The sequence below is a fragment of the Asterias amurensis genome, chromosome 2 (genome assembly GCF_032118995.1).
Source record: "Asterias amurensis chromosome 2, ASM3211899v1".
NCBI lineage: Eukaryota > Metazoa > Echinodermata > Asteroidea > Forcipulatida > Asteriidae > Asterias > Asterias amurensis.
In genome coordinates, this window is record NC_092649.1 from 11,324,334 (window position 1) to 11,342,983 (window position 18,650).

Here is an 18,650-nt window from a genome sequence, read left to right on the forward strand (position 1 = left end):
ATCAAGCATCTGAAAGCACACAACTTCGTGTGACAAGGGAGTTTTTTCTTTCATTGTTATCTCGCAACTTCGCTGACCAACTGAGCTCAAATTTTCACAGGTTTGTTATTTTATGCATGTTGAGATACACCAAGTGAGAAGACTAGTCTTTGTCAATTACCAATAGTGTCCAGTGTCTTTAAGTCCTATAAAATGTTTAAGAAACAGTCATGTACACTTAACAGTTTAGTGAGAGTTCCTCTTGTATGGATGACCTTAAAACGCAATTGTTTAGAAAAGTGGACAGTTTTAGGGAGCGCGGCAAGAGCTTTGGCTACGGTAATGTACTTTGTAAACAGTTTGTATTTCCAATACAACACTTTGGTATTTTAGATGTTAGTTTTGTACGGACAACAGTCAATCATTCTATTCAAAATGTGTCCTTCAAATTGGGGATAAGTTGCCGAATGTCTAAGCTTTAAAAGGACACTTGTCTCGGACCCAGAGCTTCTTAAAACCACAAGCAAACATCTCTTACTCGGCAAAGTAAATGAAACACTCAAAGAGACAATGGACGCTCAAACAGGCCATGAGAGTTTGGCAAAATTGCTACAATTAAAGAAGGGGAAATATCCTATCCTAATATACAAGGATCAAACAAAACAAACGAATTTAACGGTAACGTTTATTTGTTAATGGATAAACGGGTAAATGAATCAACAAGTGTTTCTTCCTATATAGCCTTTTTAGGACATGCTATTCCTCGGATCATATAAAACAATGCGGAAAGTTAAAAACCAGGCTATGATAGTAGAGCTGTTTAGCTGAAATGAAGATGGGAATGAAAATGATTGTCCGGTGTGATATTTAGAAAATGACTGTGGGAGATGACGCTGGCAACGATATTGCGAGTTGGTTGAAGATGTAAACAGTCCACTCGTAGACATTTCAACAGCTGAGGCAACCTTAAGAGATGCTCCAAGAAGATGGGTTGATGACACACTGTATGTATTACAGATGCATTTAAGATGAATCTACATTTAAGAAGAAAAACTCAAGCATGCGGTACCAGGAGCTCTGGTTCAATTAAAGACCGAATGGTGATCTGTAAATCTGTTTCGTTGTGTTGAGATCATAAAGCATCAAGAACTCATTAAAACTAAGCATCAACATCATGAAAACACACCTTGGCTATGATTGGAGCGTCAGATCTAAAAACTGAAGTAAAACTCGAAAACTCCAGGGATATTGGAAAAACTCTTGACTGAAGTTTCAATTCCTTTCTGGACATATACAACATAGGCCAAAGTTTATGCATTTTTGTGAAATGAATCATAAAATGCAGACGAGAAATTTTTGAAAGGCCGCTTGGACAAAACGCAACGATCCTTTTTAGGATGAGTCTCAGCAACAGGAAAACTTAGGCCTAGTCGACTATAGTATCTTTAATGTTGGTTTATACCAACTGATCAACTCGACCAACCAATTCCTGATTTAAAACAGTTATTTATTCATCATGTTCCAAGACATCGACCCCTACTCTACAGAATACTACGCCGTAACCGACGCCCGTACCTGCCAGCTGAACAGCACGGAGAAAGCCAAGCTACAGCTCGTACTACGGCACATCGAGAGAGCTTACAAGCTGACTGAGAGTAGGGTAGACCGGTACAAGCAACAACTTCGACGGGACTTGATCGACTTGGAAGCCCATAAGATGGCAATGAGGTCGCATGCTCTGGGATTTAAGCAACTGCAGCAATTGGATGATGCTTCACAACGAGAGATGCTTAAGGTAGAATAATAATAAAGCCAAATTTGCTATTCTTTTTCAAACGGGTTGTTTTAAGACATCGGACACTTTTGGTAATTGTCAAAGACCAGTCTTCTCACTTGGTTTATCTCAACATATGAATTTAATAACAAACCTGTACAAAAGTTTGAACTCAATTGGGGTCGTCGAAGTTGCGAAATAATAATGGAAGGAAAAAACATCCTTGTCGCATAAGTTGTGTGCTCCGGGATGCTTGATTTCGAGACCTCAGCGGAGGTCTCGGAGTCAATTCAAATATTATTTCAGTAAGAAATTACGTCTTTCTCAAAAACTACGTCACTTCAGAGGGAGCCGTTTCTCACAATGTTTTATACTATCAACAGCTCTCCATTTCTCATATTACCAAGCAAGTTGCTATGCTAAAAATTATTTTGAGTAGTTACCAATTGTGTCCAGTGCATTTAAACACAACTTGCACTAAACTCAAACTTCTTTATAATATTTTCTCTCAGCTATTTTTTAATCAACAACAATTAGCTCACAACTCTAAGGGCTTTGCCACACGAGGTAACCTCTACTGGAACTTGGAGACAACCAACTATAAAGTGCATGATACAGGAGCACTTTGGTAGCACAGGAGTATTTTTTTTCCCAAATACGGTATTACAATCCCTAACAAAAATAAGATATTAAGTTTGGTTTTTACCCATAAAATAAGATAGCAGTCAAATGTGAATGCCTTTTTTTCTTGGGGATTGCCTGAAACTGGTTGCCCGTAAATTGCCCTGTGACATTGCCCCGTGTGATATGGCATTTAGAGCTATCCAAAGCTACATGAATGTTGAATGTATCTGCCCACCCACAGGGGATAGGGCCTTCACGCGGCGACTCTTACATTAAAGGAACACGTTGCCTTGGATCGGACGAGTTGGTCAAAACAAAAGCGTTTGTAACCGTTTTTTATATAATGCATATGGTTGGAAAGATGTTTTAAAAGTAGAATACAATGAGCCACACAAGTTTGCCTCGAAATTGCGTGGTTTTCCTTCTACTGTGCGAACTAACACGGTCGGCCATTTATGGGAGTCAAAATTTTGACCCCCATAAATGGCCGACGTGTTAGTCGACGAGGTAAAAGGAACCACGCAATTTCGAGGCATGTTTGTGTGGATCATTGTATTCTACTTTTACAACATCTTTCTACCCATATGCATTTTATAAAAAACGGTTACAAACGCTTTTCAAAGACCAACTCGACCGATCCAAGGCAACGTGTTTCTTTAATCTACCGACACTACTGAGAAGTGGGTGTACGCCAAACATGGGACAAAGAGAGAAACCACAACAAATGAGTTTAAAAATAATGATAACGTTTTCAACCAAATAAGATTTCATTGTTAATTTTCAAAAACAATACAAATTCCTAAACAGTCCCGAGTACATGCCGAAACAAATCATGCTTGTTACATACCAATTAGTTTTATCAAGTTTAGCACGTCATGCGCACCAAAGCTTTGGAACATTCTTCCTATCAGGGAAAACCCAATCAATCGTGCCCAAGGTGGGATTCGAACAGGGTCCTAGAGAATAACTAGACTTGACTCAACTCAAGTCCCAATCCTGTGCCATCGCCAGAAAACTACTGTTTGGTGATGCTCGGCATTCCCCAACCTGCTCCGCAAGCTGCTATACGGCTTGTTTGCTAGTTGGCACAACTATGCTTAGGGACCTCTCACACGAGAACGGGACTTGAATCAATTAGTCTAGAAAATAACGGCCACCCTGAACACCCATTATGATTATAACCCATCAAATTATTTATCAATATCACTTGTTTCCTCGCTCTAGGTGGTCTCACAGCGTGGTAGATACAACTACTCCTTAAAGAGTGAGGTCAAGTTTCAACGTGAACTGATGTTCACATACAATGCCCGGCTAGAACACTCCAAGAAGCTCCTAGAGGCTTCCAAGAAACAGAGTCAAGAGGCTATGGCCAAGGGAGATCTCGTCTGTAGTCAGTTCACTCGAGTAGACGACTTGGAGAAGTCAGAGGACAGGGGTCAAGGGTCAGATACGCCATCCTGTTTGATATTTCCAAGTATGTGAGTTTACTACATGCAATAAACATAAATATCACGGTGCGGCCGTCTTGAATTTCTCCCATTGATATCAATGTTACCAAACCGAGGCTAGAAGAACAAAACAGTCTGGTTCTTAATTTCAACATGATTACTGACATTCATTATTGCTATTCGAAACGAGGAACATGACCAAGATGGAGGCAGCATGATAAAGGTTTAGACCATCATCACAGAGTTATAAACACGGGAAAGGTGAAGAAGAACTTGGAGCCATGTGCCATTTACTGCTATGCTGATATCACTGTAAGAGGAACATAAAGGGGTTGGTATGGAGATTCACCTGTAAAGACAATAGAGGCTGTACACGTATGAGAACCTTTCTACAACAGCTTTGTGGTAATTTGAGAATGGTTGATATTGACTTGAATCAGCTATACCAATAACATGAATGTGTATGGAAGACGTCACCATTATGACAAACATATCTCAAATGAAGGTGATAAAAACATACCTCATAACAAACTATTTAGTCCCTTTCACATTGCTATCTAAACACCATCTCCCCTAAAGTACAGGCATTGCGTTGACTTTTTGTGTTTTAGCAAGTTTGCTTTGGGCTAGTAATACTTTTTATATTTGTTAATTTTAAACCCCTTGACCAATTCTGTAAGGCGAATTTGGTGACAATAATGCAAATACATGTGTGTGTAAAGTAGATTATTTTGTTCAACTGACGATTGTGTGCTGGTCACATCAGTCATAGGTTTAAACTTTTGCTGTGCTGTAGGATTTATTTGGGTGCAGTTGTTTTGTTGAAAACCTGTAACTCAATCAAATTGTTTTCAGTGAACGCTGGTTGAAAGTATGTTATGCATTTGTTTTCACATTCATATGGCAAAATAATCAGAAACCAGACTTAAGTAGGACAAATATCATATCTGATTTAAATAATTTCACATAAACAAAATATGACAAAATTAGTACACCAATAAAAATTATCTCATTACACAAATTTTATTTTGAAGCTTATCTTTTAGTTTTGGTTTAATTGTTTCACACAGACTGGATTTTGACAGTGACATTGATATGCATTCATACTATTAACTTAAACATGACAACACGTTTGTTTACTTCTCTGAAAACTCCAAAAGGTGATTGTGTGGAACAGGCATGAAATGTGGTCAGTGGAAAAAAAGCAGGGCCTGAACTTTGGAACGCTATATGGCAGCAGACTTACCAGGTAAACTGCCATTCCACATAACTTAGAACAATGGACCTTTCTTTTGCAATGTCACAGGCCTGAGGTTTTGCCAACCCAGGTTGGAAAAGTATGGAAAGCCATAATCACCTACAGAAACATATATGTATATAGACTTGATGAAGCTCTAAAATACAGCTTTCAGAACTTATTTATAAAAAACTTCTCTGATTTTTACAAAGGCAAAAAAAAATATTTAAAAAATAGACTAATATGGAAGAATACCATGCCTGGTTTAACCAACCTTGATTTATAAGTAGGATTTGAAATTTTGCATAGTCAAGATACAACCCAGTGGGGTTAACAGAAAAAACCATTGCTTCTTCTCTCAGAACCTCCACAGTTAATGAGCGACTTGGTATCTCCGCCAACCTCACCTGATTAACCACTCCTCCAAGAGAGAAAACTTCTGCAGACCGGGTCTGTAAACAAAAACAAGTTACAAGATGATTCTCTTGAAAGTTATTGTTCTCATATGTCTTCTGTACTTTTAATTTCACAAAATGCAACTTACTCATTAAAAATGTATTATTACATACAAAAATTCACGAGTACAACAACTCTCTTGAAAATTATTATTCTTTATTAATATTTCCAAAATCCAATGTATTTGGATTGCTTTTCCCCTTGATTAAAGGCAATGGACATCCTTGGTAATTGTCAAAGACACGTCTTCTTACTTGTGTAACTCAACATTATGCATAAAATAACAAACCTGTGAAAATTTGGACTCAATTGATCGTCGAACTTGTGAGAGAAAATGGAAGAAAAACACCCTTGTCGCACAAGTTGTGTGCTTTCAGATGTTTTGAATTTGAGACCTCAGCTGACCTCTCAAATTCAATTCAAATATTTTAGTGAGAAAATTGTTTTTCTCAAAAACACGTTACTTCAGAGGGAGCCATTTCTCACAATGTTTTATACTATAAACAGCTCTCGATCCATTGGTCGTTACCAAGTATGCTTTTATGTTAACAATTCTTTTGAGTAATTACCATTAGTGTCCACTGCCATTAAGCGCTTTAAATGAAAATGTGTGTCATTCTGTGAATTTCTCCTTCCTAAAAACATGTCCAACCAAAACCCCAAAACACATCTACAAGAACACATCTAGTAAGAACAAGTTTATCCTCAAGTACAATTGAAATCTCATTGAGAGGAACCAGAGACCAAAGGTAAATCCCTTAATCTGGTCAGGGTCCTTATATTCTTCCCTGGCTTGAAGCCAAAGAATGGTAAAGAATGCGACTAGTGAGATGACTTACAATTATAAAAATGTGGAAAAAAGCATTATGGTAATTAAAAACACTAACAATACCCTAGTATTATCCATATAAGGTATGCTATAAATACAAAGACAAAAGTATAAGACGCCATAAAGGGATAACAAGAGGCGTAAAAGGGGATAACGAGGATAAAAAGAGAGGTTTCCAGCACAGTCACCCTCAGCCAGATCCTCAGCATCTGACTCTGCAGCAAAGAACAATGAATATTGAAAATATACATAAACAAGCAGATTAGTCAATTCTAAACAAACTGTAAACATTCTAAATGACTAGCCCAAACACAGTATTGGCTAAGTGGCTAGCCCAAATACAGTATACAAATATTGAGTGGCTCAGAGTGGAATGGGAGGAATATTATTGCAAGGTAAAATTTAGACTGGTCCATTTCACGAGGCGAAGTCGAGTGAGATGGAACAGACCTAATGGAACAGGTCCACGAATTAAAGCCACTCAATATTTGTTTTATATAACTGATATATAGATCCTTGTCATTTGATGTATTTTAAAAGTACAATATTATGAAAAATCACACAAATTACTGACAACCAAAAATCATTAAGCCGCAAAGCGGCAACAATGCACAAATCGGATCACAACCTTTTGCACCGGTTCTCGTTTGTTTTAGCAGCGGCGCAGCGGCGCTGTACTGCTCAAAAACATTGATAAACAAGGATGATCCTAAACTGTTGAATGGGAAATGCTATTCCCCATGGGCGAAGAGGTCTTTTTGATCGCCGGTGCGGATGGGAGTAATAGTGAATGTCACGTGAAGTAAGTTCCACCAATCAAATGACAAGGATCTGTATGTCAGTTATACAGTATCGGCTATATGGCTAGCCCAAACACAGTATCGAATCCAATAGGAAACAAGTTTAACGCCATTTAGTCATTGTCACACTGAGGACTAAAGTGTATAAGAAGAACATTACCACTGCTATAAAGCATAACAATAATAGATGTTTATGGAGCACCTTACAAAAAGATCATTGCGCTAATCAGAATGAAGTGAGAAACAAAAAACAAAGACAAGGGTTACGAGAAATAAATGTACAATGTTCTCATTTATGTGTGCATCAATTTATATTATCCTTCCTCAAGCCAATACTTTCCATTGGTGCATGAGGGATGAAAACAAAATAACTAAATACTCACAGTTCTCAACTTGGGCCATCATCGGACATGGTATAATGATCTTCAACTTCGGAAAGTTCCCCAACTGTGTACTTCAATGCAACATCCAAATATCTACAGCAAAACAAGTATAAATAGATGAATGAGTATTATTTATTTTTAAAAAATAGTTAGTTTAGTTTAGTTTATTTTGGGTGATGTCCCCGAACTGTGATGACCCTATAAGGTTTTGTCCTGCATTGCTATTCATAGCAAACAGAAAGGTCACAAAATGTGACTAGATTCATTGGTGGATTCCCAGTTACTAATTAGTTTGGCTTATAAGCATCTTCATGTGCAATACACCATCTGTAGTATACAAGACCCTACTCTAAGGCGCAGCATACAATTTTTATAATTTTTTTATTTAATGGTTTATTTATTTCATCAGTAGAGATGAAAAAGACTCTTGCAGTAAGAATACTACGTACAATATGGTAGTTAATCGATAAAAAGCAGTTAACAATAAAATTCTCAAACGAAACAAAATACACAAAAAGACAGTCTTGTCCAAGTACTGTACCTACACAGATGAGGAAAAAAACGCACAAAAAAAAGTTTAAAAACAAGGACAGCAAAAATATTATATTGTTTGGTGATAAAATAAACAAGGTATGTAATTGGGCTGGTCTTGTAACAGTTTTGATTGGTCCAACGTGAAGTTTGACAGCTGCACCCACATCACCTCGGACCAATCAAAACACAGATATGCAAAGCTGATACGCCACTGCATGTTTGTCCAATGAGATCAATTTATCCACTAAAATCACTGGTCCTTGCGGATAAAGACAGGGGACCAGTCTAGTGTTGTCCTTACCTAGAGTTCTTGGTCCCAGGTGTTAGGGTGATCGTTCCTTTAATCACTGTGTCTTGTTCTACTGTGATTGGATCATGTGAATAAAGAACACTCTGTCTCCAATGAGTAGAGCTATCAACAGAAACAACAAAGTCAGTCTTAGATTGATAGATACATCTTACTGCAACTTATGTATTGATTTGTTTAGTCAAGGTAGCCTTATCAGTTTTGCAACTGCTATCCCTAGGGACCCTGTGTATAAACAGTTCAAATTGAAACAACAAAATAGTTAATTACAGAGCAATAAGAAAAACCATGAAAAGCAAAGTAAACTAAAACAGAGGCAAATAATAGAAATAACAATAAATAATAACCAGCATTTAAAAAGCGCACATAAAAAATCTTAAACACCACAAAATAAATTATGCAATCTACAAATTAATATCTAATTCCTCAGACTATTTCGAAGAAAAAAACTAGAGTAAAGAACAGCAAGGTTCAGGCTAACCAAACTGTACTTCAAAACTTTCAAACACCAGGCCCCAATCTCATGGCTCTGCTTACCGTAAGCACAGAATCGGCACTTACGGAAGCAGGGAATTCTGTGCTTACGTCAACCGCATCTCACGGGTTAGCAGCGAATTTTGGCTTCTGCGCGTGCGTGCTCCACGTTACTAGGCATTCTACACTTATACAAGGCTAGCGCAGAAATTTGGTGCTTGCACATAGGCAGAAAATGGTGATTTTAAGCACAGAATTTGGTGGTTAGCAGAGCCATGAAATTTGGCCCAGTACCCTTTGGCGAGCTAAAAGGTTGTAAAAAGTAAATGTATAAACAAATGTAAAACAAAATAAATATACAGGATATGTATAAGATTAAAAATTTAAAAGCAGAAGATTTGAAATTGTTATAGACTGTGACAGTGAGAATAAAACACTTACTGTTTGCTCGGTGATGTAGACAGTAACACTGACTCCTTTCTTGGTATGTCAAAGGTCACAGTAAACCAGGTCACAAACCCACAAAACTTTGAAGCACCAAAACACCTCACATCGAATGAACCCTGTAATAAATTATTGATAAATATTCAGAACATTGTTTGAAGTAAGGAGGCCTTTATGCACCAGATCATACACTACTACAAAGGCTGAGTATTTGATAAAGAAATAATTATGCTAAAGGGAGAGAGAAGGAGAGGTCATCTGACAACATCATGGATGGGCGAAGGACATAAAGCAGTGGACCAGCCAGGAAATGGCAGCTGCAGCAAGATCAGCAGGGTATCAAGATTGTTGGTGTGGACTGATGATGACTGCAAGTTCCGCCAATATAATGAAGAGAGCAAGCGATAGAGAACATGCTGACTGCTCATAAGTAATACTGAATACAGAGCAGTTATTTCACAGAGATAATGGATGTAACAATCTCCATTGCAGACAGACCTGTAAGGGTAAGACTGACACTAATCAAGATGATTATAATATAGATTTGGACATTTGAGTACAAACCACCAAGTGAAAAGTGTAACTTCAAAAGAGGTGGCTAGAAAAATTCACACAAACAAAGCAAGAGAGGCACATTAAAGTACAGTACACACATCATACACAAAACTTTAAGTCAAAAAATAAGTGAGTCTTGAGGAGAGGTTTGATTATTAATATTACAATTATTTATATGATCACAAACAGTAAAACACACATTGCAAAGAAATACAAGGCAAAATGAAGAACTAGAAAACAATAACAAAAACCATTCAAGCAAGACACATAGGTCTACAGTCTGAGCCAAAAGGGATTCACAGAGGGAAATGATGAGTAAAAACTAAAAAGCAAAAGAAACTAACAATTTAAATACATCGGTCGGTTAGGGTGGGACACTAAACCCTTGTCTTAAAGCCATTGAAAACTTTCGAAACAGAAAACAAAAAAAAGTTCACAGATTTACAAATAAGATACAGGGTTTACAGAAGGTAATGGTGACAGACTTCTCTTGAAAAAATATTAAAACAATAATTCTCGGTATTGAGAGTAACGGATTTACTTTAAACACATGTAATGACACGGCGAAACGTGCAAAACAAGGGTGGGTTCTCCCGTTATTTTCTCCCGACTCCGATGACCGATTGAGCCTAAATTTTCACAGGTTTGTTATTTTATACATAAGTTGTGATACACGAAGTGTGGGCCTTTGGACAATACTGTTTACCGAAAGTGTCCAACGGCTTTAATGCTGTAATTGCCCAGCTTGGAATCCCAACCATACCTTGACAGATTGTAGTTCTTGTACAGTTACCTTGCTGATATCAATGGTTGCTACTTTAGTTTCATGGGCAATAAGGTCAGACCCAAACACTTCTTCAATTTGAACTGATCCTGGTGGAAAAAAAATGAAAATCAAAAACTCACATTAACTCTGAGCCACATAATTACGCTAGAGAGAAACACAACCCCAGTCCCCAAATCCCTTAAAGGCTCTGAACATGTTTGGTAAATATTGTCAAAGATACAATAAAAAAATCGGTGAAATCTTTGACTCAATTGGTCATCGAAGTTGCAAGAAAAAATGTGAAAGAACAAACACCCTTGTTGCACAAATGTGTGTGCTATCAGATGCCTGAGCAGGACTTCAGGCTGAAACAAACCATGCATTTGGATTTTTGAAGGGTTTGGCTGATTAGGGTTTATAATTAGATTTTGCAGTGTTTAATGTCTTTGAAAAATCAATTCACTCCAAAATGTTTTCACATTTTCCAATACATTCTCACACATTTCTAACAAGGAACACTTTCATATGAGTTGCCACAAAACTTTCTGCTCTTCACAAAAATTTTAATTTATTACTGTGTCTTGTTTAGGACCAACTTTTTTTGACTAACTGAATTATGAATACTTACCAAAGATACATTTTTTTGCATATGGGATCATACACTCCATATCCAGACCGTATTTACCTTTTAAATCTGACCAAAAATCAATTCTGAAACACAAAAAACACCAGAGAGACCATCATATTACCTTAGAACAAAAGGCTTTCTGTAATAAGAAAAGTCAATACAAATGCTTTTAAATTATCCATATACCCACATACACCGATGTGTGTTAGCACTGAATATTCAGTACTTTCCCGGGTTCTGTGAAAAAAATCATAGGCATATTACTCGGGTGGGATTCGAACCCACGACCTTTGCAATTCTTGAGCAGTGTCATACCAACTAGCCCACCGAGGTTGCCCGGTAGCTAGAGGCAGTTCGAATCCTATGTTTTAGCAGCGGGTACTGCAAGCGATTTAATAGATGTTAAATTTGCATTGGGGATAAGAAAAGTCATTTTGGTTTTTACCCATATACATTTATGTGTGTTAGCACTGCATACTCAGTACTTGCTCATTAAATCTATTGTGAAAACTTCCAACAAAAAGTACACATGTTATCATTTAATATAATAAAATATTTAAATGTTCAATTAAAAAGAACCAGTCATACAACATAAAAGAAGTGTCTCTAAAAGAAACATTGGCTTATGTTGAATTTGAATAACTGAAATTCACGTGGTTTTTTGTTTTTTTGTTTTTTTTAAAATGATTTTTCAATCACGGAAACTCAGCAAACTCCAACAAGGTAACATAACACCAAGCTGGCAACATCCAATCTCTCTCATACACACATTGGTTTAACGTCTATGATTATGAATTGCACAAATCAAGAAATTGTGATTCAGAACTAGACAACAATATTAATTCTAGTCATTGTGAAATAATCAGCGGTTTAGCCTGGGGGATTTGAACCAACAACCTTGTGATTGCAAGTCCTGCAGTATAACCACTGGCCACGGTGACCAATATACAATTGTTGCACGTTGTGACGGGGTCCATGGCGTTTTGTATACCCGAGGGGGAAAAAGGCACCAGAGGCGAAGCTGAATGTGCCATTTTCCCTCGAGGGTGTACAACATTATTAAGACGGAGTATTCATTGTTTAATAAGCAGATAAACAAGAAACAATTCCTCACTGTTCCCTCGAACCAGCGGGTGTTTCATACATAGCACTGGATATCAACCACACTGGGAACGATCAAGGTGATGTACACAGTTGTACATCACTTTTCATGTTACCCGACCCCCGAGCCATGTAACATGCGGTTTTGGTGCATGTCACGTGATTGGTTCTCGACCAATCAAACTCCACAGTTTGTTACCGAGGTATAACAACAAATAATGTCGACTATGAGAGAAGGCAAAAACAAGATAAAAATCAAGACTTACCTTTCTTTGTACATGTCCTCATTTGTTATTGGAGCCATGTATAATGAAGCCTGCGATGGTAATATCACTCCATCTTCTTTCAGCCATTTATCTCTAGCATAGATGACTGAGTTTAACATGGACTCGTACAGGAGGAAATGACCCTTCAAATTAAGAACAAAAAACAAGAGATATTAATTCACAGAAATGCGACACTTACACCTCATTAAAGGCACTATGACGCCTTTGGTAATTGTCAAAGACCAGTATTCTCAGTTGGTGTATCCCAATATACGCATAAAATAACAAAACTGTGAAAAAATTTCCTCAATTGGTCATCGAATTTGCAAGAGAATGATGAAAGAAAAAAACACCTTGTTGCATTACTTTATGTGCTTTCAGCTGCATAAGGCTTAAGTTGAAGAATTTTTTTATTGAGTGAGAAATTACATATTTCTTAAGAACTACATGACTTCAGAGTGAGCTGTTCCTGACAATGTTGTACACTATCGACAGCTCTCCATTGCGGAGTACCAAGTAAGTTTTTATGCCAACAATTATTTTGAGTAATTGCCAATAGTGTCTAGTGCCTTTCACGTTAAGACTTAGAGATAGAAATTCCAATTTAATATGAGACGAGTCTCCTTACCATCCATTCACTAACTATGACGTCCACCTTCTCAGGTAGCTCTACTTCCTCCACTTTACCCCGGACAATCTGTATCTTGCCATCCATCTTATTGGATTTGACAACCTTCTTCGCCTGCTCAGCTATTGCACTCGCCTCTATGGCATACACTGGGAATGAACGATGGAAAATATACTATTTGATGATCGGTTTAGTTCAGACCAGGCATGATTATTTGGATCATGGAAAAAATAGGAAAAAGGAGTACAAGGACTGTCTCACTTGTTTGGTTTAATGACAGTGGACACTATTGGTAATTGTCAAAGACTAGCCTTCACATTTGGTGTATCTCAATCGATCATCGAAGTTGCTACATAATAATGAAAGAAAAATAACCTTTGTCACACAAAGTTGTGTGCGTTTAGATGGTTGATTTCGAGACCTCAAATTCTAAACCTGAGGTCTCGAAATCAAATTCGTGGAAAATTACTTATTTCTCGCAAACTATGGCACTTCAGAGGGAGCCATTTCTCACAATGTTTCATACCATCAACCTCTCCCCATTACTCGTCACCAAGAAAGGTTTTATGCTAATAATTATTTTGAGTAGTTACAAATAGTGTCCACTGCCTTTAATAGACCTTTCAGGCTATTAAATCACAGTTTTTCTTTATTTTCCAAGGTGCAAACAAATTGGAAATCAGCCTTCAGTAGGAAGAATATAATACCTTGTGCTTTTTGAGTCATGCTCAAAGACACATGAGAGAATCATTGGTCAAAGACACATGAAAGAATCATGAATGGCAAAAATCTTGGTCTCAAATCACACCAACCAGTGGGGCAGGGCCTTTGAGGGTTTTTTTCTGCAAGACTCTCAATGTTAGGTGAGGGTAAAACACAAGAGAGTATAGATCTATTACGATCATATTCACCTTTCTTAGCCCCTGCCTGCACACAGAAGCAGCTTAAAATTCCTGTTGTGATAAAGAAGGGTTTATTTTAGTTATTCAGACATAAGCATTAAACAAAAAGGGGTTTAACAACTTAACATCTATTATATCGTTGCGGTACCCGATGCCAAAACATAGGATTCAAACTGCCTCTAGCCACTGGGCAATCTCAGGAGTCTAGTTGTTAACAAGACACTGCTCTAGAATTGCACGGGTCGTGGGTTCAAATCCCACTCAAGTATTATGCCTGTGATATTTTTTCACAGGACTCGGCGAAGTACTGAGTATACAGTGCTAACACACATCAAAATGAATAAAAGGGGTTTAATTTGGGTCTTTCAAACTACAGTAATCCTGAAATCAAGACAAATCCTTACAGAGGCCAGTGTCCTGATCACAGCGTGTCTGTGGCCAGACGTGCATTTCTGAACTCTCATCCCTGGTCAAAATGGGAACGATGAAAGGACTACACGAAATGTCTCTGGACATTTTCAAAACTCTGCTAAAAACCCACCTATTCAAAATTTCTTATGATTGACTTTCTGTCTGTTTTTAACCATTTATTTTTGCCAACATGTTTATGTAATTCAACATTTTTATTCAATGTACCCTTATTTCTTTCCAAGCTTCATAATTTGTATTTTTGTTTTTGTTTTGTTACTCTCTTTGTTTGTTTTATGCGCCTCGGAATAGGTTTAGTCTTAGATAAATGGCGCTTTATAAGTTTTAATTATTATTATTTATTAAATTAATACAATGAACTCATGTTACTGACTACCTGTACCGGCCCCAATATCTGCAACAACTTTACCAGCAATTTGTTCACAGCTACGGAGAATGGCAAGTCTGGAAAAAAAAAAATACAAAGTTTTCTGAAATTTATGTAACAATGGAATCCAATTTCAATGAAACCTCATCGATGAATTCAATTCTTTTTAAGATTTAGGATTCATGTCACAGATCTTTGGTTTGGTTTGTTTAATAAACTTCTACTTTTTTGTTTTATGAGGGTGGACTTTGCAGATGAAAATGGCTTTGAATAGTAGTTTTACCTGTATGTGTTTGTTCTTACAGAATCTCTTATCATATCTTCATGTATGGAGACACCTGAATAGGACCTGGAATATATAACAATTGATTGTTATTTAATTTATTATTACAAGACAAAAACACATTTTCCTTGGAAGAATTAAATTTTGATGAAATTTGTTTGCCATTTATTGACCTGAAAAATTTGAACAAACTTATTCCTAGAATCATTGATTATGACATCACTCAGTTTGGAAACATAAGGGACACCTTCTGCACTGCAAGAAACAACTGCAGGTCAGTTAATCGCATATTGATAAGGTGGTCGTTCGGTAAATGCAAATCGGTTTGCCCTGGCCTTCCATGGTTGCACATAGTAGCAAGGAAAAACATGTGTTTTGATAACATTGTTCTTGATATATGTTTTTTTGAAATCAAAGTCTTACTTATTGTTATTTTGAAGAAAACAAAACATTTATCTGGACCAAAGATCATAACATTAGTAATGTTTTGTTCCACTTCTCTGATCAATTTGACTCGAGTTCTAAAAAAAGGTCAAACTTACTTGAAGTAGAATCCATCATCATCATGGCGCTTCCTATCAGAGACAAACAAAAACAATCACGGTTTGAAATTTAAAGTTGATTTAATGCAAGTTTAGAAAGGCACTCTTGGTAGTGGGCTGCAGTAAGAAAACCTAGATGAAAAAAAACTTTGGGAACTGAAGGTAGGAAATAATATCCACCTTAAAATTGTATATTACAGATAGTAGGACATGTAGGATGGAGAGATATGGCAGTATGTGGACAAAAGTTGTTGGAATTGCTCTTTGTTCTACATCTCTGCCGAGCCATTCTCTGGACCCAAGTTCTGGTTAAGCTTGGGCGATATCGATTTATTTTATTCACGATATATCGCCGACAATATATCGAGCGATATTCGATATAATCGCGATTAATGAAACTTGACACCATCAGTCTTCAAACTCCAAGTGAAAGTTGTAGAAGAGACAGTCATAGCTTAAGAGAGGTGTTCTAATGACCTATTCTTCTGCTTTTACTCCAAACCTATGGGGTGCAAGATGTCTCAGCTAGCAAATACATTGCGATATTTAATCGATATTGCGATATATCGCGATTATCGCGATTATTGCGATATATTGCGATATATCGCGATATATCGATATTTCGATTAAAACCAAACCCATCCGATATCAAAATCGTTTCCAAATTAATATCGCGATATTCGATAATATCGTGATATCGCCCAAGCTTAGTTCTGGTGTACTTCAGCAGCAGAGTGTGAGTTTGACATGTGCCCTTGAGCAATGCACTAAAAACATAAAAGCTTTGTAAAATGTTGGGAAGTTAAAAAGTGTATTCTGCACTACCGTCCAGGCTCCTGGTGAATTATAGTCATGCCTACATCCTTTAGGATGTTACTTGGATTAGTGTCAGTGTTACTTCAGTGTCAGTGTTACTAAGATCAGTGTTAGTGTTACTTAGATCAATGTTAGTGTAACTAAACTCAGTGTTAGTGTGAATCAGCTAAGTGTTAGTGTTACTCTGCTCATCAGTGTTGTGCTAATGTTACTCAGCTCAATGCTAGTGTTCTTTTGCTCAGTGTTAGTGTTACTCAGCTCAGTGTTGGTATTACTCTGCTCAGTGTGAGTGTTACTCAACTCAGTGTTGGTGTTACTCAACTCAGTGTTAGTGTTAATCAGCTCAGTGTTAATGTTACTCTGCTCAGTGTTAGTGTTACTCGGCTCATTGTTAGTGTTACTCAACTCAGTGTTAGTGTTAATCAGCTCAGTGTTAGTGTTACTCTGCTCATCAGTGTTGTGCTAGTGTTACTCAGCTCAATGCTAGTGTTATTTTGCTCAGTGTTAGTGTTACTCAGCTCAGTGTTGGTATTACTCTGCTCAGTGTTAGTGTTACTCGGCTCATTGTTAGTGTTACTCAACTCAGTGTTAGTGTTACTCTGCTCAGTTTCAGTGTTACTCAGCTCAGTGTTGTGTTAGTGTTATATACTCAGCTCAGTGCTAATAATAGCTGAACGTACCGTTTCACAGGAGGCTCCATGGTTCTTGTTTGATTGCCTTCAATGTTTACTACAGATCTTAGTTTCTAATGTTTTAGGCCTATATCCAGTTATCCCATCTCGTTTGTCTGGTTACAAGTCTGTTAGTCTTGTCACTCACTCAGTTTGTCTTGTGTTTTATATCTCTGCCTGAAATAGAAGGAACATCGTGCAAGTATTAAATGTTTATACTATAGTATTAGTAATTAAAACTGCCTGACATAATTATTTAGACCTACGGCTGAGCAGCTTCTTACTTTATACTATTATATTATGACTAAATAAAGACACCTCAAAACACAAGACAAACATGTTCTGTATACGTGGTGTGACTAAGCTTTTCAGTGGACAGATAGTCTGCTGAGAGGACAGGCAGAATACACACAGAAAAAGCAAGCAACTGCAATGACGAAGGAGACAATAGACCTTATGTATCGATGTCATCCAGCCGCCATCTTTGAGGTCAAACGGTGACGAAACAATCGAAACGCACATAGATTGACCAATGAACAACCCCCTTTCAGGGCACCGTACTGAAATGACGTCATGTAACGTGCACAAGGTTTACAAGATGGGGGTTCGGAAGAGTAGAGAAAAGGTTATTAATTAGTGGTTGTAATTTGTTGTGCAATCATAACTCTGACTGAGTCAGGGACTCGGTTTTATATGTATTGACATGAATGCTCCAAGCTAGTCTCACACCCACTCAGTTGCACTCAGCTCAGTCACACTCACAGTGCTGAGTCAGTCACGAAAGACACACGGTACGAGTGCACTTGAGATGAGCATCACTCCCATCATCATGTTCGTTGAGCGTTTTCGTGTTTTAAGCGAGAGTGCAACACAACACACGTATGCCCAGTGGCAAACTGAGACTTTTGTCCAACAGAACCACTGCACTGAATTGTTACATATGGCAGTAAAAGCTTACCTTCACCAAATATTTATCGTGGAAACAGCAGCACCATCGCTCGCTGTCTATCTTGTCGTCTGACTCTGACATAAACAACAACACGTGCGTTCGCGTTTGTTCTTCCACTCAAAATTAATGTCTTGAACCCAAGGTCGATAAGAAAGGGCCGTTCGATTTGTACGTTGAATTTAGGACAATCACAACGGGTAGGGTACCATTCTGATATAGCGCCCTCTATAGCTCTAAATCTCACAATCTACATTTTTGTAGTAAAATGATAGTACTCATCTAAAAATTATTATATTCAAGCCTGAAAAACGATTACCTGTACCCGTAAAATAGCTCCATGCTGTACCTATAATCCTATATACCCCGTTTGTGTAAATAATTATAGTCAAAACTAAGAGTGTCCCACTGTAGTACCCTAATAAACCTCGGTCAATATGTCAGCCAGTTCATAAAGTAAT

General features: G+C 37.5%; 2 protein-coding genes across 3 annotated transcripts; one reads left to right on the forward strand and one right to left on the reverse strand.

Annotated features, from left to right (window-relative positions):
* Positions 1-892: 892 nt before the first annotated feature.
* Positions 893-4,776, forward strand: LOC139951289 (uncharacterized). Its single transcript, XM_071950108.1, has 2 exons — positions 893-1,774; positions 3,602-4,776. Exons 1-2 carry the CDS (start codon positions 1,496-1,498, stop codon positions 3,857-3,859), a joined length of 537 nt encoding a protein of 178 aa, XP_071806209.1. The 5' UTR covers positions 893-1,495; the 3' UTR covers positions 3,860-4,776.
* Positions 4,777-4,858: 82 nt separating this feature from the next.
* Positions 4,859-18,303, reverse strand: LOC139951242 (protein arginine N-methyltransferase 6-like). Of its 2 annotated transcripts, none has more exons than XM_071950026.1 (14): positions 18,202-18,303; positions 17,253-17,420; positions 15,757-15,789; positions 15,215-15,280; positions 14,941-15,008; positions 14,145-14,186; positions 13,234-13,382; positions 12,606-12,748; positions 11,239-11,321; positions 10,608-10,717; positions 9,287-9,408; positions 8,366-8,476; positions 7,531-7,623; positions 4,859-5,514 (listed from the first exon to the last, which is right to left on the reverse strand). In XM_071950026.1, the coding sequence occupies exons 2-13, from the start codon at positions 17,270-17,272 to the stop codon at positions 7,536-7,538; spliced, it is 1,035 nt and encodes a 344-aa protein (XP_071806127.1). In that variant the 5' UTR covers positions 17,273-17,420; positions 18,202-18,303; the 3' UTR covers positions 4,859-5,514; positions 7,531-7,535. The 2 variants fall into 2 exon arrangements, with proteins under 2 accessions (XP_071806127.1, XP_071806136.1); XM_071950035.1 differs by lacking the exon at positions 4,859-5,514 and adding an exon at positions 6,454-6,562.
* Positions 18,304-18,650: the final 347 nt, after the last annotated feature.